At 35.5% G+C, this 23,239-nt stretch overlaps 1 protein-coding gene across 23 annotated transcripts in view; it reads left to right on the forward strand.

Annotated features, from left to right (window-relative positions):
- RIMS1 (regulating synaptic membrane exocytosis 1) overlaps nt 1-23,239 on the forward strand; it is a 489,665-nt gene that overhangs the window by 58,078 nt on the left and 408,348 nt on the right. For 22 of the 23 annotated variants that reach the window (XM_045498708.1, XM_045498709.1, XM_045498707.1 and 19 more), the window contains exon 2: nt 22,469-22,549. The exons of the other annotated variant lie outside the window; for it this stretch is intronic. In XM_045498708.1, coding sequence (XP_045354664.1) covers nt 22,469-22,549 — 81 coding nt within the window. The remainder of the gene's footprint in view (nt 1-22,468; nt 22,550-23,239) is intronic. 23 annotated transcript variants of the gene reach the window in all.

Genomic DNA, 23,239 nt, shown 5'->3' on the forward strand with positions numbered 1-23,239 from the left:
CTTAGTTGATTTGGAATGATGTAGAAGTGAATGAAATTAAGTGTGGCTCTCAGGGATATCATGATTTAATGAAGGAGATAATCTTAAACAAATTATTATAAAACAATTCAGGCGAGTGGTAGAGAGAGATGTCTGAGATCACAGGAACATAGAAAATGAAACTTCTATGTGAGTTAGGGAAGGATTCAACAGGTAACACCAGAATTTGGCCTTAAAGAAAATTTAAAGGGTCTTCAAGAAGAAAAGCATCCTAAGATGAGGAACAGTCTGAGTCATGGCAGGTTTGCAGAATGACAAAAAGCCCTGACTTCAGGACTCACATTTACACCCAGAGCGGACACTTGGATCAGATCCAGAGCTCTTGGGCACAGTATAGTGTGGTAGAGATCACAGCCTCTGGAGTAAGATTACTTGGATTCGAACCCTAATTTGGTATCTGTGTCATCTTGGGCATGCTGCATAGCTTTCTAAGACTCAGTTTTCCCCTATGTAAATTAGAGACAATATGGATGCTGTGATGTTTTTTGATGCACTTAGTAAAGTGCTTGACACATAATAGGTGTCCAAAATGTGAGTTTCATGATTACTAGTAATATTATATGGGCCATAATTATTTCATGGATGGAGATGAAAGTTGGGCAGTAGGGATGGGCAGTGCTAACCTAAAGGAGAAGGTAAGAAAGAACACTGCAGGTTGAAGTGACCTGGGAACTCCTCTAAGCTGTCAGAGCAGGGATGCCCTGGGGACATGTAAAGATGCTAGAATACTGACTTTGCTAAATCATATCCCCTTGTATTTTTAGTCTTTATACATTAGAAGAATCTAAGTTTACTCATCAAACCTATAAATAGAGTGAGGGCAGAAGCTAATTCAGGCCTGCAAAGCAGAGGCAAGGGACAATTAGCAGGGCTCTGAGTACACCCATCATATGGTCCCTAGTGACCTGCCTTGCCCCTGTTGATTAGACAAGTGCATTTCAGACTGTGCTGAAGACATTTTGTAGTATGAGAATTTGTCCATCTAAGTGCTTATAGATAGATTTTAAGATACATGTGCAGTATCTTAATGCGGATTCAGGGTACATATGGAACAAGAATGTAAGAATGGGCCACTTTGATCTCAGTATCCTATATTAGGATGTAAGCTTACTTGGGAATGTCAACTCCTAGATCCCTGGGTCTGGGGATAAAGTGTTAACAAGAAAAGCCTTTTAAAGCTTCCTTCTTTCTCCAAAGATGAGGAGAGAAAAACAATGAGAGAGAACAACTCTATGCTATGTTCTACACGTATCATTAAGTATATTTTTGGAGGCAACCACTGGTTGTTTCCTATATACTGTAGTGAGCTTTGGAATCAGACTACTTCATATAATGTTCCAAATTTGTCACTTGTGTTTTGGGAAAATTAGCCACTCTCAGCTTCCACTGTTCTCATGTAAAAAATGAAGATATTAAGTACACTCTCCTTGTAGAAATACAGGAGGAATGAAATGAGATTGGCCAACTCATAATCTCCATAATGTTAAATTAACCTAACTCCAATGGCTATGAATTGTCAAGTCGTAATGTGGTATATATACAACGATCAATTATAATGTTTCCATCCATCAGTTAAGGAGTAATCGGAACTCTCCCCTGCTGCTAACAGGAATGTAAAATGATGTAGCCACTTTGGGGAACAGTTTGGCAATTTCTTATAAAACTAATATACACTTGCCATATAACCCAACAGTGCCACTCCTAGGTATTTACCCAGGAGAAATAAAGAAATATACCTTTACAAAGACTTGTCCTCTAGGGATGCCTGGTTGGCTCAGTTGGTTAAGCATCTGACTCTTGATTTCGGCTAAGGTCATGCATGATCTCACAGTTCTTGAGTTTTTGGGCTCTGCTCTGACAATGTGGAGCCTGCTTAGTATTCCCTCTCTTTCTCTTTCTCTGCCCTCCCCGCCTCAAAATAAATAAACTTAAAAACAAACAAAAACACACAAAAATCTGTCCTCTATGGTCTAGCAGTTTTATTCATATAGGCAAAAACCGGACACAATAAAATGATCAACTGGTGAGTGAATAAACAAAGTGTGATACATCCATAAGATGGAGTACTACTCAGCTCTAAAAAAAAAAAAGACCCTAGTACTAATACATGAAACAACACAACTGAATTTCATAAGTGAAATTTCCTAAATAAGTGAAAGAAGTCAGACACTGTATATTGGATGATTCCATGTATTTAACACTCTAGGAAAGGCAAAATTATAGAGATTTAAAAAAAATCAGTGATTGTTATTGGGTAGGATAGGGAAAGAGGGGAAGAGGGAGAGAGATTGACCATAGGAGATGAGGGAACATTTTTGGGTGATAGAAATGTTCTATATTTTTACTGTGGTGATGGTTACAAGCCTGTATACATTTGTCAAAGCACGTGCAAGTGTATATTTTTTTTTCTTTTTAAGATGTTTTATTGTGAAATGTATTATTTAAATGGAACAGTGTATAAGCCACATATGCATAGTTTTACTTTTTTTAATTTTAATTTTATTTTTATTCTAGTATAGTTAACATACAGTGTTGTATTAATTTCAGGGGTACAATATAGTGATTCAGTAATTATATTACCTAGTGTTAATCAAGGTAAGTGTATTCTTAATCCCCTTCACCTATTTCACCCATCCCCCCATCCACCTCTCCTCCAGTGTACATTTTAAATGAGTGAATTTTATTATATATACATTGTATCTTAATATAAGAAACAAACTCAAAGAAGTGGTTATGGTGGAAACCTCTAGGTAGGAAGAACATCGGAGACTAGTCAAGAATTTGTAATCCAGAAAATCATTCTAGAAATGAGAAACCAGTAACTTGGATTTTGAATGTTTAGCCTCCTGACAGTGGACACTTGGACTTTTGAGTCTATTGTTAGGTTTTGGTGATAGTGAAGTCACAATGTGAATGAAAAATTTCGGTGATAGTATGTCAAAATGTGAATGAAAAAACAACTGAGGAAAACTGCAGTTGCAAGTTTATTAGAATAATTTCAGAAGCCCTTTCCATAATTTGTATATGAATGTTTGAGAACTATGATTTGTCCAAGAGTTTCAAGATTTATTTAAAAAAAAAGTTGCTATCTAAGCTTTCCTCCAAAAACATGTCTTTCCTACTAAGACAGCTTCTGCCTTTAAAGCCAGTTTTTTTAAGTGCTATCGTCTGATGCATTTTTATCCAAAGTGATGAAATAACACAAACTTCCTCTTAAAAAAAAAGGAAAAAAGAAATAAAACTCAAAAGTAAGGAATGCCTAAAGCATGCTTGTTTTTCATGTTTACATATTTTATTGGACTGCCTTTACAAAGAAACTCGGAAGTCTAGATAATATGTAAAATGAAGAAACTTGACATTTGATTTTTTTCTTAAAATCAGCATGAAAAAATCAAATACACTGTTGATTAGTTGACTGTGGTAAGATTGGAAGACATGAGAAAACAAAATAAGCATATATGAAGATTAGGACACTGTTTGTGTATTTTTTGCTCCTTATCCTGATTTGTGATGGACTGTTTAGATGGTTTCTTTTAGTGGATTGATAACATGGTAAATGGAGACGTTTTTCCTACTTGGGTCATAATTCAGCTTACATGTGGCTCTTCTGTTATATATATATATCCCCTATTGGCAGAAGGTTATTTGTTTGTGTCCTTGCCCTCAGAGCCACCTGTCACTGACCACATTACCATGTTGGTAATGATGATGATACTCAACAGCATTCTTACAACAAATAATTTTGGAATGCCTCTATTTCCAATGTGATATTAAAAGTGAGGTAAAAGAATATATTATTCAAACAATACTGTACAATTTGATAACGCTTGAGTGTCTTCAATGCAGCTTATACACATTACTTTATGTGTTACTGCTAGGAACTCTCTCAGATAAGGACCAGAAGTATGTTATTATGCTCACTGTGTTCCACCGTAATGAGAAGTAGAAGGTTGTTTACCTAACATTCTCTAGGCAGTAAGTGTCAAACCAAGCCTCAAACTCAGCTCTGGTCCTTGTCCTGCTGCTCTACCATACCATAATTCTAAGACAATACTCTTGCTTCCTCATAAGGTAAAAAATGGACAATTGGATTTGAATATGTAGTTGCTATGTTTTTTTCATTCAGGTTTTGTGGGGTAAGGTCAGATGAAGTCCAGATTGATGGTCACATGGAAGCTCCATCATTTCCTGACCCTGACTTACACTGAGTAATGATAACGTATGATGTTATATACTATTATGTGGCGTTGGTGGGAAATCTACATGGGATGATTTATAAAATTCCAGGACAAGTGTTGTGATGCTACCAGTTTCTTCTCCATTGTCTTCCAAAATTCTCCAATTACGCTGTCCTTTGAGTGAATATACTAAAGGTTCCTACGCAATATAGCCATTATCTATTTCTAACACATTTATCTAATTTGCAACACATTTATTCATATATACAGTAAATGTATATTGAGTACCTATTATGTGCCAGATAATTTTCTAGGAACTAGTGGTACATCAGTGCATAAAATGAACCAAGTGCTGGCCTTCACAGAGATTTTCATTGTTCTCATTGATACTATTATGGATTAGCTTCAGCTCAAATCTGGAAATTTTGAGGACCTTGGAAAATCATAGTGTATAAGTAGTTGGTGGGGGAAGATGGGGTCCTATCCTTAGAGAATAGGCCTAGGATAAGTGCCTGGTAGAAAAGACCTGGACACCTGGAATTTGGGTATCACGAAAACATGCTAGGCAGAGGTTGGACCTGCCACAGTGGGAAAAGAAGTTTTTCTTGAAAATGTATACATAAATATCTCCCGTGGGGCCTAGCAGTCATTCTGGAGGTGAGCGGAGAAATTAGCCATAAAAATCTCAATGCATCAGCATGTATCTCTCAGATACCTCTGAAACAGCTCAAGTGTCCCAGCTAATGTCAGCTGAGTTTATTGTTTCTTCAGGTTGGCTGCGTGGATGTGACCTAGGTTGGGCTTCACAAGAGGTTGACTTCAAGCTACAGGGTGGGTCCAGATTTGTTTCATATGTCTCAGGCTTGTCTCATGGTAATGGTAATTCAAGAGAGCAAGCCCTAATGTGCAAATGCATAACATTTCAAGGCCTTCCCTGTTACATCTCAGTCTGCTAACATCCTATTGCCAAAGCAAGTCACAGGGCAAAGCCCAAAAGCAGAGGCAGGAAATACACTTTGGTTGCCATGATGCTAAAGCAAGTGGCATAGCTCAAACCAGTAAAAAGAAATGGAGAAGTGGTATAGGAGTGAGGGAATGAATGTTTTTGAACAATAATTTAATCAACTGCAGAGCAGAAAAGAACTTTAAGGGCAGAGAAGTGGATCCACTGATGTAAAATTGTGTATGAAAGCATGTTAACGTTCTGACTTATTTCTCATTATTTTTTCCATTATTTCATACCCTTCCATTACTACTATTCTTTTCCCTTTCAAAGTCAGTTTTTTCCCTAAATATAAAAACATACTTACTTCCTAGAATAAAGGTACATTGAAATAGTTTAGTGACTTCAAGCTGACTATTCCGGATTCTCAAACCTTTTAGAGCTGAGTTTTCAATGAGGAAGAAAGCCACAGTAGCTGCACCTGCTCTTCTATTGAGATCATTGGGTTGCAGTAGCTCTAATAAAGATATAGAATTGCAGCTTTGAAACTATATTCATGCTTCTCCTCAACCAAATAGAGTGAAGTCACAGCACTACACTTTTTACAACATTGCCTTTAGTGTCTTAAGCTGTTTATGCCTATAGAAGATATAGACATTTTGGGATATTGCGATGGCCGACTTTCACTTAATTATGTATTTTTTAAAAAATAAGAATTGGTGTGATTTTCATGACTTTCTGCATTTTTCAGTATTTTCTAATAAAAGTAACTTTTAAAGCTTTTTGATGTAGGATTTATCTCTTAGAAATTGCAACTAATGCTCAGAATTTCTTAGAAAATAAATGTCATAAGGCATATGGCATAAGTTATATTTTCAGTTCTACATAAAATGTAGACAGTCTTTCAAAATACCAGTTGTAGGATTTTTTCCAGCCATAAATGCTGGTACTGTTCTTAAGTAATATTTTGTGTGAAATAGTGGAAGCAAATTTACCTTTTAAATAATCTACATATAATTTATGACAGGTAATGTTTTAAACATATGGCACTATGGTTTGTCCTTTTCCTGAACTCTATTTTACAAGCTCCTTTAAGTTCTATATGTATATGTAATCATTCAACTTGATGAAAAATATTCCTACAAAAACAAATTTCTTAGCTTTAATGGTGTTTATATTTATCCTTTTGATTCTGACAAGGTATAAAGGAATAAATTGTTCACCCTGAAAAGATGTATTAATTATTTGACTTCCATAGTGGTTTATTGGAATTATTGTTTTTCAAAGCACATTAAATTATATTCTACTTGAACGAAAGATGACATATTCTTTAAGTATGAGACTTGTGCCTTCTTTCTTTGAACTATCAGTTATTTTTCCTATTTATTTTTTACTTTTTATTAAGATACAATTTACATACAATACAATGTATAAATCTGAAGTGTTCAGCTTGATGAATACTGACAATTGTATATACCCATGTCACCACAACTTAAAACAAGGTAGAAAACATAAACATTCCCATTATCCCCCCACTCCCTCCCCACCCAGAGGCAACTACTTTCTGAGTTTTGTCACCATTGATTAATTACTTTTACCTCTTTTTGAACTTTATAAAAATTGAATCATGCAATAAGAACTCTATGTCTGATTTCTTTGCCCAACAAAAGATTTTTGAGATTCATTCATTCACTCGCATTGTTGCACACATCAGGAGTACATTCTGTTGTATGAATGTTCTTTTCAAACACATGGTTGTTTCCAGTTTAGATTACAAATAAGGCTACTGTGAATATTCTTGTAAAAGTCATTTTGTAGACATAAGTTTTCACTTTTCCTGAGTAAATACCTACAAATAGATCTTTGCTTCATAGGATAGGTTGCTTTTTCATTGATTTATAAGAATTCTTTATATATTCTGGATTTAAACCCTGTATATGTACATATATGTATTGCATGTATAAGATATATAATGTAAATATTTCCTATCAATGTATCAATGTGACCTGCATATTTATGTTTTTAATAGTGTCCTTTGGGGGAATATTTTTCTCTTTTGATGAAGCAAAATATTTAAATTTTTATCATTGGTGAAGGATAAATAAGTTTTAACTGTGCAGTGTCAAAACCTAAAATATTATTTTCAAAGTAATGAGGTCATTTTCAGTTAAATAGCAATAAAATTATGGGTAATTTGAATAGACTAAGACAGTCTTGTCAATGTCACATCTTTTTAGTTGATTTACTACTTAATTTCATACATAAGAGAAAAAATAGAAAAAATTTTAATAAGGTAACTGTGGTTTTAGAGAAAATGTCTCATTACCTCTTGTAATTTCTCTGTAGGCAAAATAACTGTACAGTTATTCCCTAGAAAAAGAAATATATAAAATGTGTTTATGAACAATGAATATATTGACTTTATTGTATTTCCTCTTTACTCTGAGGGTGACAGTTATAGCCTATCTACTGCAGTGATTACATTTTGATTCCTCATACATCTAACTTGGGGATTTCAGAGAAGTACATTAGGATTTCTAAGCCTTTTTGGTTATTTCTTTTAAAATTTACATAAATATATTCATTGTTACCAGTGCAAAAAGCCAACCAATCAACAATCAAAAACTCTAGGCTTTTTTGCACAAAGAATTATTAGTTTAAGTCAAAATCTATGCCTTTAATGAGTTTATATTGGATGCTTAGTCATGAAATAATTTATTAAGTACCTTGTGTGGGTCATCTCTCTGTGAAATTAATATATGGGAATGGATAAAATATGTACCCTTAAACTGTTTGTCACTTGGCAATTGAACTTTCTAAGAGTTGTGTGATATATTTATTCAGTGTACCATAACGTGAGGTAGTTGCCTATGTTCAGAAAAAGTACTAATGCTTTTAGAATAAGCAGTAGCCAATTGAAAATATATCCTACTGAAATGTGAATATACACACACACACACACACACACATACACATATATAAGTATATATATGTAAATGTGTGTATATACACATATATGCCAGGGTATACCCTGTAAAGCATATTAGCTTCTTTAAACTTAAGAAAAATTGAGTCTTTTAATTTTTTCTTGTAAGTCTTTTAAGACTTTAAGGTTAAGTCTTTAACCTTTTTCTTTCTATGATAATGCTTTGCTTTTCTCAAAAGGATTTCAACATAAAACATTAGTAAAATAGAAATTTAAACTTATAACCAAGAAAGAGGTGATATGGTAAACATACTTACCATATCAACAGCATTGTTATGACAAGCTTTAAGTTTTTCTCTGAACTTCCTTGGAACCTTGACAAAAAGAAATCGTGGTAGGTGTTTGGAACAAACAAAGAATGACATTTTCCTTGGTGCTAAATTTTGAAAACAAAAATTGCGGGATGGATGTGGAGTTTTATAGAAAGGACTCAAGATGATGTAATAGACAGTGACTTCACCAGTAATTTCTAGTAAAGGCAGATACCGACTTCATACAGCTGTTTCTTGTATCAACCGGTCATAAAAGCTGAAGGCATAACATTAAAATGCAGTAAGGAAGAGCTGTTTTACGAGGGACTATGATAATGTGGTCCAAGTTATTGAGACTTCTTGTGGTTTATTTAGCTTCCTCGAAGAAAAGGACTCAGACTGTCCTGTGGAATGAATGAATGGCTCATTCTTCATCATTACTTCACTTCCCAAACACCTATCTGGACATATTAGAACCACCCAGGGAAATTAATCATTTGAAAATGCCTGGACCCAAACTGCAGCTCTGTAAGTCTGGGCCAGCACCGAAGAACTTTGTCCCTTTAAAAACTTCTTTTAGATAATTCTAATACATGACCATGTTTGGAAGCCACTCATAGATGATTTCCCTTGAATATCACTTCTGTCAGTTGGCCTTTTTATATGACCTGGCTACTAGAGAGGCCATGAGAGTTTGTATTCCTTCCTGTGGATCTAGAGTGAAAATACTGCACAACAGATGGAGTTGACTTTTAAGAGAGTTTTTAACCAAAAGAAGTGCAGCAACTACAGAATACATGCCTAATGAGAAATGACTGAGGGGCTAATGAGAAAGAGAAGTGAAGTGAAGGTAAAGGGAACACAAGACCACTGAATTCAAATATATGGGGAGATTGTCTCTGTAAAAGGCAGCAAATTTGTTCTATACAACTTTTTAAGGGCTGAGATAGGACTGATGTGTGGAAGTTACATTAAGGTAGATATCAGTAGACATTTAAAAATGTCCAGCAGTCAGAAACCTTGAACAGAATTAGCTATCACAAGACTAGTGAATTCTCTGTGACTTTAGGTTTCCTACAGCAGAAACATGAATACTATAGAAGTTGGGGACTTGGATAGAAGGGATGACAAATTTCAGTCTTAGAGTTTGAAAATCTCTATTTTTTTTAATATTCATGGATCTGTAAATAAGACGTATATATCAAGTGAACCCTAGGAGTGACTAGCTGAAACTGTGGAAGTGATGCTGAAGAGCAAGGTGAACATTGAACATTAGTTATATATGATTCTGTAATTAAAATTATTCTATGACCTTTGAGAACACAAAGTGACATTATAGAATACATATACATTAAAAGTATAATAGAGTTTTGTTTTGTTTTGTTTTTAATTTTTTTTTATTTGAGCAGGTTTGGCACACAGTGTTAGATTAGTTTCAGGTGTACAACTTAGAGATTTGACAAGTTTATACATTAAGTGATGTTCACCACAAATATAGCTACCATCTGTCCCATTGCATTCCTATTACAATATCAGTGACTGTATTCCTTATGCTTTTTATTCCCATGACTTACTCATTCCATAACTGGAGGCCTGTATTTCCTTCTTCCCTCATCCATTTTGCCCAACACTCAACTGCCCTTCCCTCTGGCAACTATTGGTTTGTTCTTTGTATTTATAGTTCTGATTCTGCTTTTTGTTTGTTTATTCATTTTCTTAGATTCTGTTTATTAGCAGAAACATATGGTATTTGTCTTTCTCAGTCTGACTTATTTCACTTAGCATAATACCCTCTAGGTTCATCCATGTTGTCTCAAATGGCACAATCTCATCACTTTTATGGCTGTGTAATATTCTATGTGTGTGTATATATACCACTATGCACACACACACACACACACACACACACACCATATTTTCATTATCCACTCATCTATTGATAGACTCTTATGTTGCTTCCATGTCTTGGCTATTGTAAACAATGCTACAATAACCATAGGATGCATATGTCTTTTTAAGTTAGTGTTTTCATTTTCCCTGGGTAAATAGCCAATAGGGGATTATTGGATCATATGGTATTTTTTATTTTTAATTTTTTGAGGAACCTACATACTGCTTTCCACAGTGGTCATACCAATTTACATTCCCACCAACAGTGTGCAAGGGTTTCTTTTTCTTGACATACTTGCAAACACCTGTTGTTTCTTGTCTTCTTGATTTTAGCCATTATAACAGGCATGAGTTGATATCACACTATGGGTTTTGATTTGCATTTCCCTGATGATTAGTGATGTTGAGCATCTTTTCATGCATCTGTCTGTATGTCTTTTTTGGAAAAATATATACTCATATCCTCTGCCCCTTTTTAATTGGATTGTTTAGGGGTTTTTTGGTGGTAAGTTGTATACATTATTTAAATGTTTTGTATATTAACATATTATCAGCTATGTCATTTGCAAATATCTGCTACCATTCAGTATGTTGTGTTTTTGCTTTTGTTGCCCTTGCCTTAGGAGATATATCTAGAAAAATACTATAGCTGATATCAGAGCAATTGCTGCCTGTTTTCTTCCAGGATTTTTATGGTTTCATGTCTCACATTTAGGTTTGTAATCCATTTTGAATTTATTTTTGTTTACAGTGTTAGAAAGTAGTCCACTTTCATTCTTTCACACATAGCTGATAACAGACTAGAGCTTTATTCTTCAAAATAAAAATATTTATATTTAATATTTTTAGGTAAATGTCATCCTTACTTGCATTATTAATCTATATTTCTACACTTTTTACTTATATTTGAAGGTATTTGTTATATTACAAAAGGAATAATTTAAGCAATTTCAAGGAAATGAATTTATGTTCAAATAGAATTCAGCTTGTGGGACAGAATACTGTTGCAACTTACACAGGGCTTTGTAAATGCCATGTCAAGTAGTTACCTTCTCTGCTTACCACATGGAGTTGTTGTGAGTATCATATGAGTTAATACATATAAAGAGCTTAAAAGAGTTCATGTAATGCTCAAAAATGTCACTTATTATTACCATCATCACTGATGACCAGACCGACTTGATTTCAGTTTGGGATCATAGCACTTGGCATGGTGTATGGCATAGAACACATTTCCTATAAGTACTTGTTCATTTATCCCAGAGATGTCATAATCATCAGGGCTTTCCAACTGGGGCTTTGGGACATGCCTCCATTTCATGTCCTATTTCTAAAGCAGACATTTCTTGAACTTCCTCCCAGTAGTTGAGCTGCAGCTATTAAACAAAGTTTCTCTTGCCTATATAAGGACCCACTTTTTATAAGTTACTGGTGAAGGATTAATGAGAGTTCTTAGCCTGAAAGGCTTCCTGGAGTTTAGTACATTTCAGTTGAATTTTGAAAGAACTAAAAGTTAATGGAGAGAGAAAGAAGGCAGATAATTTTGAGTGAAAAAAATGGCATATGGAATGGAGATTAAAATGACAAAATTATGTTCTAAAAATTTGAGATAGATATACCTGACTTGGGAAATGGGCTATGTTAGAAATTAAGAGGAAAAGATTAGTGAATGGGGGAATTTGTTGAAGAAATAGCCTGGAACTGGGTAGCTATATATGTATTTGATAGGGTGGGGAATGCGAGACCTTTTGCAGAATCTGTGAGTAGGAGCAAAATGGAACTTGAGGAAGACTACTCAAGCAGTTCATTCAAGAGAGAAAATGAATCTGGAAGTAGTATACAAAAATAAGAAAGGGAAATTTCAAGAGATTCTTCAAAGGAATAGAGGACTTAATGGTTTATTGTCCATTAAGGAAAGTGATAATGATAATGGCATCAAGATCATGAACATCAGTAATAGGAAGGTTTGATTAATTCCTACATAGAATTTGGGAGTTAAGTTTGACAGGAGGAGGAATATTGAGTTTGGTATTTTAGTCTGTTTAAACTTGGTTTTTAGAAAGGTGTTTAAGTAGATACAGATTTAAGATCTGATAGATAATGGGAGGTAAAGTCTGGAAATGGCAATTCACAAACCATTGCCCATTTGAAGCCACAAGAATGGCAGTCCTAGCAAGTCAAGAGAGAGAGCAGAGGGTTTAGAGAATGTTTATCCTTGCCAATAAGGAGTAAGAAATCATATTCACTGGATTATCTTTCCAAATATCATACCTTTCATCAGTATTGTGGTTTCCTGACAGAATAAAGAAATACAATTTACAACAAAAAATGAATGCTATATATATTTTAATATAGTACTTTAATATTTATTCATAAGTAATAGCCCACATACAACATATCTTCCTATCTGGCTCCATTTTCTAACTTTCTAGGCAGGTGAATCAGTTGAGAAAATGTTACAATTAATTGAAAGCAATGCCTGAAATATTTCATTAATCCTTTTCCAAGTTTCATTTTCCCATTTTATTTTATCTATTTAAAATCCACTTAAATACCACCAAGGAACCATTATGGACCTCTTAGTAGATATTTACTTAACTATCTGGCTCCCCGATGAGGAAGGAGAATGAATGCTTGTGGAAAAAAGGCATACTTGGATACATAGAACTACCCTAAAATCATTATTCAAAGAGCTATGGTTTGTGTTACAAATAAAGAGCAAAAAAAAAATTGTGAGTTGTAAGAAAGCTCTGGCAATAATCTTTACAAATACCATTTAGCTCTCTCAACTACGAAATTGTATCTTCTTCTTCTTCTTCTTCATCTTCTTCTTCCTCTTCCTCTTCCTCTTCCTCTTCCTCTTCCTCTTCTTCTTTTTTTTTTTCCAAATTGCATTCTTTACTCTGGATATTTAGACTGTAGATAACCATTACCTGACAACTATCTGTTATTCTTCTACAGCACTGAAATATGGCATGGAGATGTGTGTGAAGGGTTGAAACTTGAAATAATCACTATTGTATGCCTCTTGCTAAAACTTGAATGACAATGAGATAATTTATTTGCTCAAAACCAAGTAATTCATTGATAACATAGATTTTTTATGATGAATTGAGCTTCCTGAAAAGAAATTGTGGTATTTCACAAATAAATGTGTAACTTGGGTCATACCAAATGCAATATTGACATATGATCAGGTGCCATGACTAATAACATATGGAATTCTTAGCACAGCTCCTAGCCCACTGTAGGCACTCAGAAATTTTAGCTGATACTATTCACTGTTATTTCTCTGTTTTGTTACTGTGTAGTTTACATATCTAAGAATGTTTACATTTATTGAAATTCATCTTGTTTTGCTGAGTTGCTTTTTTAAATTAATCAGGACAATTTTTAGTTACATTTTCTCTTTGAGAGTGCTACTATTCTTGTTTAACTTGATGTTATTGCTGACTGAACAGTCTCTCTCATCCCATTCAAGTCAGTGATTGTTAAAGATGGGAGAGACCATACTCAACCAGGCTTGGGACAGAGCCAGCAAGTTCAGACTAGTGGTTCTCCATCAGGCTGTCAGACACATGTAAGTTAGCTGTGAGCGGTATTAGGAACTATTCATTAATGAAATTGAACTAAAAGCTGACAACAGTTTCCTCTTTAGGATAGCTTTTTTTTAGGTCCAGGATTATACCCCCAATGCTATCATTCTCATTCACTTTTAGACCTATATGCTTTCTTTCATAAAAAAGAAATAGGTGGGACTTTTGTTTGTGAAACTGGAGCCCACGGCAATGTGTTCCACACGGAAGCACTGTCACAAGTGCCAGAAGAACATAACAGGCTGACTTTACTGATCCAAACTATGTTCTTTCCGTCACTTGAGAAAATTAGATATTATTTAAGTTTTTGTGATGTTGTTCTTATCTGCTGTGGGTTGTCAGTCCCAGGTGAGTTTTTGTTGCTGTTGTCATTGTTTCATTTTTGTTTCCTTAAAACTCACTCTAAATCTAAAAGACTAAGTCCTCTGAACAGGCTTCAGATGTGTACCTAAATAGCTTGAACAGAGCTGGGTTAGTGAGAAAGAGAGGTAGAGTTAGCAACATCACAGACTGCCCCACCTAGGTCTGCTCTGGGTGCTTACTGAGGAAAGCTGGATGCTCAAGGAGAAGCAAAAAGAGGTCCCTCTATGCCTATACTCAACAGGCAAAAGAAGAAACTGCCCACTTACTCTTGCTTTTAAGACACGGTGATCCTCCTCCCTACTGAAAACAAACTCTTGGTGGATGATGGTTGAGAGGAAAGAGCTCCTCCCTCAAACATTCCTCCCTACTCCAGGCACCTGAAGGAGTGGGGAAGCTTTAAGCAGAACTTTCTGCCTCTAATAAGCTGAATTCGAATAATAAAAGAGGTGAAGAGATGATTTTCCCCTCTCCAAGACCTTTACAAAATCAATCTGATGGAGCATTATCCTTCAGGAATCTTTTCTGCAGAAAATGGAGATGGCAGTTATGTTCAAATGAAAGGTGACATTTTGGGAACAAATCCCCTGTTTGTTCTATGCCATCCCTCTCCCTCTCCCCAGCAACTTTGCTTTCTCACTAAATTCTGTCCTTTCTCCTGTCCTTCCTGTCTCTTTTCTTCTCTCCTTCCTTCCTCTCCTCACCCTCCCCCCTGCCTGTACTTAACTACTTCCTTTTCCCTAGGCCAATTCCCTTGCCTAGAATCTTGCCTCTGAGTATGAAAAAAACATCTTTCCCTTCATTACTCCTCTTTTTTCAAGTCAGCTTTTGTCTCCATTTGCACTAATTATCTACATTCTCTCTCTGCACTTTCACATCACCCCTTGTCCTATCGACCCATCATAATTCCACTTGTGCCCCATCTCTTTTTACTCCTGGAGAGTTCAAAACATGATTTCAGGACTCCTCTTTGATGCCTCTGCTGCATTGACCATGTTAATTGCTTCCTACTTGTGGAAATTCCTTACTTCTTATTAGATGGATTTCCCCTCCTCTGGGGAATGAATGAAGTTCTCCCTTTCAGGTTTAGTGGCAGGATAATTTCTGGTACTTTTGATTTTTCTTTTAAAGTCATTTTGTTTTTCAGGCAGCAGGTGGCTTTTGGAGAATGTACACAGGTTAATAAGTAGAAGAGTGTAAATGGGACAGTGTGGGGGGGATGAGAACAGATATAAATCCATAGATATGTATAATATTTCAACAATTGGTGAATGAAAAAAAGAAACTAATTATGTTAACAGAAAATAGTAGCATGGATAAAAGGGGGCTAATTGGTCATATTGCCAAAATGTTGGAAACAATATTAGGAAACAAAATTAGCCTTTACAGACATAAGGACTAATAAACAGATTTAAATAATTCAGAAGACCTGGACTTGGTTTTTTTACCTATCATTTTCTTTTTTATCAGTCTTTGGAAAATCTGTTTGCCTAAAATTTGGAATCACCCATTAATCTCTGTAGTGAATCTTTATCTTGTTATCACCTTGATTTTAGAATTCTATATTTTTTGTCTGGTTTTGTGAATAACTTCCTGGCCTTTTCAGGAAAGGTTCAACAACCCTCATCAGTCATTGTGAAAAATGCCCAGCTGGTTTCCCTTTTCATTAGGAACCTGCTTCTTCTGTCCTCCTGTCTTTTTTTAAAATAAAAATTACTCCAATGTAGCTTCTGAGGATTCCCTGAATGCACATCAGAGGTATAACAGGCCCTGATGATTTGTGATTAGTACATCTGGATTTTCAAGAAAAATACCAACATTCACTCCCTCCTTCTGGTGTAGAAGTTTTACTGTTTCGTCTTCATCTTATGGGTAACAGTCATCATACTCATTTGTTCATGGTTAAGTTGACATGAATATGCAATTTTTAAAAACTCACTTTTTAAAGTAATATTTTTCAGCTTTTTCTCTTTTAGTATTTGTGAGTGGAAATGAGATCACTGTGGAAGGCCTCCTTTGAAGAATATATTTGAAGAGATTTTTATCAATTGTATTATGTTTCTTTTGAAAATGAATTTTAAAAAATCTTTTTAGCTTTCTTGATTCTTTTTCCTTTATAAACTCATAATATATGGCAGATGGCCTATCTTGCTGTTCACATTTCATAGTGTTGCCATTGGTCTTAAGGTCACTCTACATTTCTAATTTAACCAACCTGACTGCCTGTGTTAATGTCAGGAGGCTGCTTGCAATGATGGAAAGGACATCAACTTTGATACCAAATAGACCTTGATAAAATCTTTGCTTCTTAAAATATCAATATTTGCCATTCCTATTGAAAAATAATTTAATCTCTTGGATGTACAGTTTCTTCTTCATCTGTCCAATGGGACAATCAAATCTCTTTTTTGGGGTAGATATCTTGAAGATTGAATAAGATATGCTATTTGGATTTGGTACATAATTAGTGTTAAATGAGCACAAGTACTTGTTATTTTCCCACCCTGTTTAGAAAAATCAGAAGAAAAAGAGATTAATTTTCTCTCTTTACTATTAAAAAATTGCCTCATATACAAATATTTTATTTGATAAAATATCAGTACACTAGATGTTAAACGGTATCTTCCTGGTTTGAGCAATTGCTTGATGTTAAAGAGTCTTTTCCACTAAGTAAGTTATATGGTGAGAAATACCTATTTTCTTGTTCAGAAAGAGAATGAAACTTAGTCAAACTGTATGAAAACACATTTAGCGAAGTTATTCAAGTCACAAAACCTATTGGCCATAAATCAATTTATATTCTGTAAATATTTTATAGAATTGCTGTAATCTTGCAAAAAAGTGTTACCTAGAACCTATCCTAAATCACTATATTTTAGAGTCTTAAAATTAGTCAAGTTTGAAACCCACAGCTTTTGTCCTTTTTATGTTATTCATTCATGTAACAATTATGTATTGAGTGACTATTACATCAGACACTATTCTAGGTTCTTGGCATATGTCAAGGAACCAAAGAGACCAGGATGCCTCCTCTTGAGCAGTTCATATTTTAGCAGTGGGAGGCAGTAAATTTTAGTAAGTAGTAGAGCAAGTAAAGGGCATTGGACGTATATAAGTGTGGTGGCTGTGGGAAAGCAGATTATAGTGGTACGTAAAATAATCAGAATAGGAACCATCAAAAACTGACATTTGAGCAAAGTCTTGAAAAAGGTAAGGAGGTTAGTCTACCAATATCAGGAAAGAACATTCCAGATGGAAGGAAAGGTTGGTTGGTTGAAAGGGACCCAAAATAAGATCATGTCTGGTGTGTCTGAGGAAAACCAGCCAGTATGGTTGGAGTGGAATGAGCAAGAAGGGAGGAAGGAAGCAGTAGGAGATGAACTCTGAGAGTTATAGGAGGCCACATTATATTCTGAGGACTCTGGCAATTTATTGTGAGTAAACTGGGGAACCACTGCAGAATTTTTAGCACAGCAGTCATGATCTGATTTATCTTTAATTTTTTTTTCAATGTTTATTTATTTTTGGGACAGAGAGAGACAGAGCATGAACAGGGGAGGGGCAGAGAGAGAGGGAGACACAGAATCGGAAACAGGCTCCAGGCTCTGAGCCATCAGCCCAGAGCCCGACGCGGGGCTTGAACTCACGGACCGAGAGATCGTGACCTGGCTGAAGTCGGATGCTTAACCGACTGCACCACCCAGGCGCCCCAGGATCTGATTTATCTTTAAAAAAGAGTCACTCTGGCTGTTGTGTTGAGAATAGACAATAGGATAAGGGCAAGGGTAAATGCTGGGCAATCAGTTAAAAGTCTTGTGGGAATGCAAGTAAATGGTGATAAGGTCTCAAGACAGGGTAGCAATAATGGAGGAGATAAAAAATGGTCAGACTCTGGATATAAATTGAAAATAGAACCAATCTGATAGATTGGACACAAAGTGTTAAGAGAAAAGAGGAGTAAAGTCTAAAGTTTTTGGCTTAAATTGCTAGAGAAATGTATTTGCAATCAGCCTAGATGGAGATGGCTGCTGGAGAATCCTTGTTTCTATATATATTTTAATTAGTGATCTGCAAATCAGGAGATTATGTATTAAAAAAAATTCATTTTCTCAATCTTATGTTATTTTAACTGGCTCTAAGATTTCTTATGACAAATGCAGACTAGTACAAAAACACTTGGGGAGTAAGCACAAATACACTTTTTCCCCAGACACTTTGAATGTACTAATCTCCACTGATGATTGGAGAAATCTCAGTAAAATTCAAAAAACAAGAAATTGAGAACAGAAATGTAAACATGCCATATCTATTTGACAGCTTAGTGCACAGTAACTAGTTTCCTGACATTAGCCATGAAAGATAAAACAATTTAGATGACGTTCAAGTTGAAATAAAGCTTCATAAAATAGTGTTTTGTGTGTGTGTGTGTGTGTGTGTGTGTGTGTGTGTGTGTGTGTGTGTTTTGCAGGTGGGTGAAGGGGGGTGAGTAGTGATTATAGGAACCAACATTGAAACTCAAAATAGAGAAAGTAATTATGTAAATTATGTTTTTTGAAGGCATTTAAGATTTTTAACTCACATACTCTGAGTATCTGGAAGCACATTTAGTTCCTGCTTAGAAAGATGAAAGTCTTACCATAACCTCATCGACAGGTTTGTGGCAGTTTGAGTTTCTCCCGTGTGTATGTGCAGGAAGAGTAGACGTGGTTGAGTGGGCAGTTGGCAGACATTCATCGCATTGATTGCAGTCATTCATAAAACCCAGCAGCGCTGAGGGCGGAGTCAGGAGAAGCGGTCCCCTGAGGTGGTTGCAGAATGTCTCATTTGCATAAATCTGCAGTAATGCTTGATGATGAAGGAATGCTCACTTGCAGTTTGAAGACTGTGTAGAATCCATGTCTGATAAATCTCTGAGGAATTAAAGACAGTTGCAAAGAATAAGAGGTCAAACCCCTTGAACTCCTAGTCTGTTGATCCATAACGATTCTGGGAAGTCAGCACTTTGGCAGGGTTTGTGGCCTCCTTATGTCTGGCTGAAGGAATAAATCATATGTAGAGGAAAAGACTTAATTGCTACAATGTATTGAAATAGTGTTGTGTTTGTTGTGTTTCTTAAAGTATCAGGAGGTCTGTATTATTATAAGTTTAATGCCTAGGAGATAATAGAACGTGGTGGTACTAAACAGTTTCTACATATTAGAACTGTCAAAACTATTAACAGTTTACCCCTCCAAACTGTGATATGCCAGACACAACAATTCCAATTATGATTTTAAAGAAATTTTAATCCAAAAAAGAGAAATGTTAATCCACACAGGCTACCAAAAATCTTATAAGCGTATTATATTTTTTTTATGTACTTTTTTTTTAATGTTTATTTTTGAGAGAGAGAGAGGCAGAGTGTGAGCAGGGGAGGAGCAGAGAGGGTGGGAGACAAGAATCTGAAGCAGGCTTCAGGCTCTGAGCTGACAGCACAGAGCCCGATGCGGGACTTGAACACACAAACTGTGAGATCATGACTTAAGCCAAAGTCAGATGCTTAACCAACCGAGCCACCCAGGCACCCCTATTTTTTTTATGTTTCTTATGAATGTATCTGAGCATAGGGGTTTTTTAAAAAATCTTTTTTTTTCTTATATCTAAAAAAAACTTCACTAAAAACATGCCAAATTAGAAAATGTAGGAATATTAGGGGCGCCTGGGTGGCTCAGCTGGTTGGGTGTCCAACTTTGGCTCAGGTCATGATCTCACAGTTTGTGAATTCAAGCCCCGCATCTGGCTCTGTGCTGACAGCTCAGAGACTGGAGCCTGCTTTAGATTCTGTGTGTCTCTCTCTCTCTCTCTCTCTCTGCCTCTCCCCGCTAAAGGTCTGTGTCTCTTTGTCTCTAAAAATGAATAAACATTAAAAAAAATGTAGGAATATATATTACCATAGTTTAGAATCCCATCAGATTGGTTGAATAATTAGCAATCTGAAATAAATAGTTTTTCCCTCTGAAAACACAGATTCACTAGCCAGCTGTATCACTGTAGTCCTGTGGTCAGAATACATGTTAGTATGAAAAATGTTGTTTATCTGCTTTTTAAAAATTAATTTAAGTGTATTAATTAAGTATATTCAAAATTATATCTCATTGTAAATACTAAATGTTTTTAGTGTGATGTATTTGTTTTCATTATTTAATAAAGTTCAGAAATTCAAATAAAGTTTTATTTGAAAGATTATATAGTTGTACAGACAGAAGCAGTATGTCAGCTATTGTGCTTTTACAATAAAACCACTGGTTATTTGAAATTAGTTGAGAATTTTCATACTCAGATGTGGTCTTTCACTCAGATTAAAAAAAAAAAGTTTTGCTTAGAAACCTATCTTTAGTGCTAGCTGATAGTCCACATTTATTACAAAAAGAGTTACTTAAAAGCATATCTAAGGAAAACTGTAATTAAAGTAGCTGATTTATTTTTTTTCAAAATATTGTATTAATACCTGCAACTTTAGAGAAAAAAAAGAAATGAACTAAGACAGAAGGTTGCATATGGTTTCTCATAGATATAATTCTTCAAAATTTTTTCCAAAGTTGGTGATATTTCCGGTATTTTAACAAACCAGTGCATGTAGATTAAATATGCTAAATGTACTATTTTTACTTGAGTGAGAATTTCTAAAGATTTTCCAGTGCGATGAAATGTAACTTCCTGAGCATTGTACTTTGTATAAGTTAGACTAACATTTCAGAGCTCAGAAATCCCAGGACATTATTTCTTCCTAACAAGTACCTTCCTGAATATTCCCTTAACCCTGATGCCTAAGGGGCTTTTTTCTTCCATGAAACCAGAACAAGAACAGAAGGCTTTGTGGTTCCTGTGGATGTTTTTGACTCCTCTCTTGACCAGTCCATTAAGAGTTTAGCATCAGTTCTTGAAAAATGCCACATTTCTTTACTTTTATCCTAGGAAGGAAGTATACTGAGGCTTTGAAATGGTACCACTTTCTTTTCTCGTCACGTTACATATTGATTTCTAAGTCTTACTTGATCTTGTTTGGAATGAGCAGTATGTGTGTGTGCACGTTTCTGTGCGTTGTGTCCACGTTTCCCTGTATCATTTCTTTCAGAAGTGGAGAATTTTGCCATGCAGCTTTTAGCTCTGGGAAAAGTTTATCTGCCACTGCCTCATCAGCGATCCACTTCTGGAATAACATGACTGGTCTTAAAAATTAGTAGTGTAGTCAAACCTCCCAGAAGCCTTTATGGAAGTTGTGAAGAACGAGACTCAAGTTTGAGAATGTTGGGTCCTGAGGGGTTTTCCCATCTAGCAAAGTCTAAGATGTGGTGTCTCAGCTCTATAACCAAGCATTCCCTATTAAAAGCAATATTTTTAAAGCTTTTGGGGTGAAGGGATATCTGAGCCATCCAAGGACAGCCTCAGATGGGGTGTTTTTGGATTTCTGCCAATGAATCCCTTCAATGCTCAGTATGCCCTGTTAATAGGGTAAGAGCATCTTCTGCTGCCCTTTAGACCTCTGTTATATTGTCTGTCCTCTGCATTTATGTATCCTGTAATGGAGGACTCAAGACACAAAGACCTTTTATATATTTTTCACATTGTGGAGGTATTTTCTCTATGTATTGTACACACACACACACACACACACACACACACACATACTTTATATATGAACATTTCCTTCTAAGTCTTTCTCTTAATTAACTTGAAGGGGATTTTGAACATAGAGAATATCTTCAGTCCTGTTTGATCTCTTTTTGATAAAGGAAAAAACCTGTGTTGTAAGGAATAGCATGAAACAGGAGTCCATATCTTTTAGTAAAATAGCCAAAGCCACAGAAAATCCTGCCCATCTTTTAACATATCAACACAACAGCTGTTCATATTTTTAAGCTTTCAGATGTCATCACATGGTGAAGCCAAAGCTTTCAGTAGCATTTCTTCTATGGGGAAAACTGCTGACAATCGTTTTATTGGTGCTAAAAGGAAAATCAAATAAGGAGGCTAGCACAGATTTTATTTGGGTACAACTGAGCTCTTGAAAGTCTGAGTCAAAAATACCCAACTCTAAGGGCTTTTCCAGGGCCTCCAGGTTAATATAGAAGGGGCTTACAAAGATTTTCCATTAGACTGTGTTTTCAGTACCGTGTTTAATTTCCAGATGTGTTCTACCCTTTTTATAATTAATAGTGCGTTGTGCTGTCTATCATGCGCCCCAGGTGTGTTGTCAGGGACATGGCGAAGCCTGCTGCCTGCAAAACACCAAGAAATGCTGAAAACCAGCCCCACCAACCTACACCGTGAGTATGGCATTAGTTTTATTGACTGAAAATGTCGTCTCTTACACAGATCACTGGTTACGGATTTATTAATTCACATTGCATGTGGGAGTAAGATACTCTGACTACTTGTGTATGTGTAATAAAAAGGCTATATTGAATCAGATAAAATTATCTGGAAACATGAGCTCTGTATTAAGTACCTTTGTTAAGTGATGTTTCTAATGCCATATTGGAAGCATAAAACTAATTAGAGGAAAGGGACACACTTTTAGGGGTTCCAGGGTGGCAGAAATTCTGTACCTTTTGGATTTAGAATGTGTGTGAGCTGGAGCCTAGGCTTTTAGGGACATAGGAAGGCAAGGTGCAGACAGGGAAGGAGCCTGCAAGTAAGGGAGGTAGTCACTACCCACCCTCACCGTATTACTTAAAGGCACGGACAATCTAAAAGAGCAGATTGTCCATCTAGTTTCATTTTTATTATTGCGAACTCAAGTGTAGATATTAGTGAAGAGTTAAATGACCAACACAAAAGGGAAGCAGGAAGTAGAGAGGAAGCCAAATAAGTAAATTCTGAGTTGTGAACATGGATTTTGATGAGATAAAATGTCAATAGCTTTAAAATTCTGCAGAGTAACAGGATATATTCAGTCTTCTGAATAGAATTATGCTTTTAGTAAGAAAAATTAAACATTCCCTTAACATGTCTCA

Source organism: Leopardus geoffroyi, chromosome B2, assembly GCF_018350155.1.
Source record: "Leopardus geoffroyi isolate Oge1 chromosome B2, O.geoffroyi_Oge1_pat1.0, whole genome shotgun sequence".
NCBI classification, from domain to species: Eukaryota; Metazoa; Chordata; class Mammalia; order Carnivora; family Felidae; genus Leopardus; species Leopardus geoffroyi.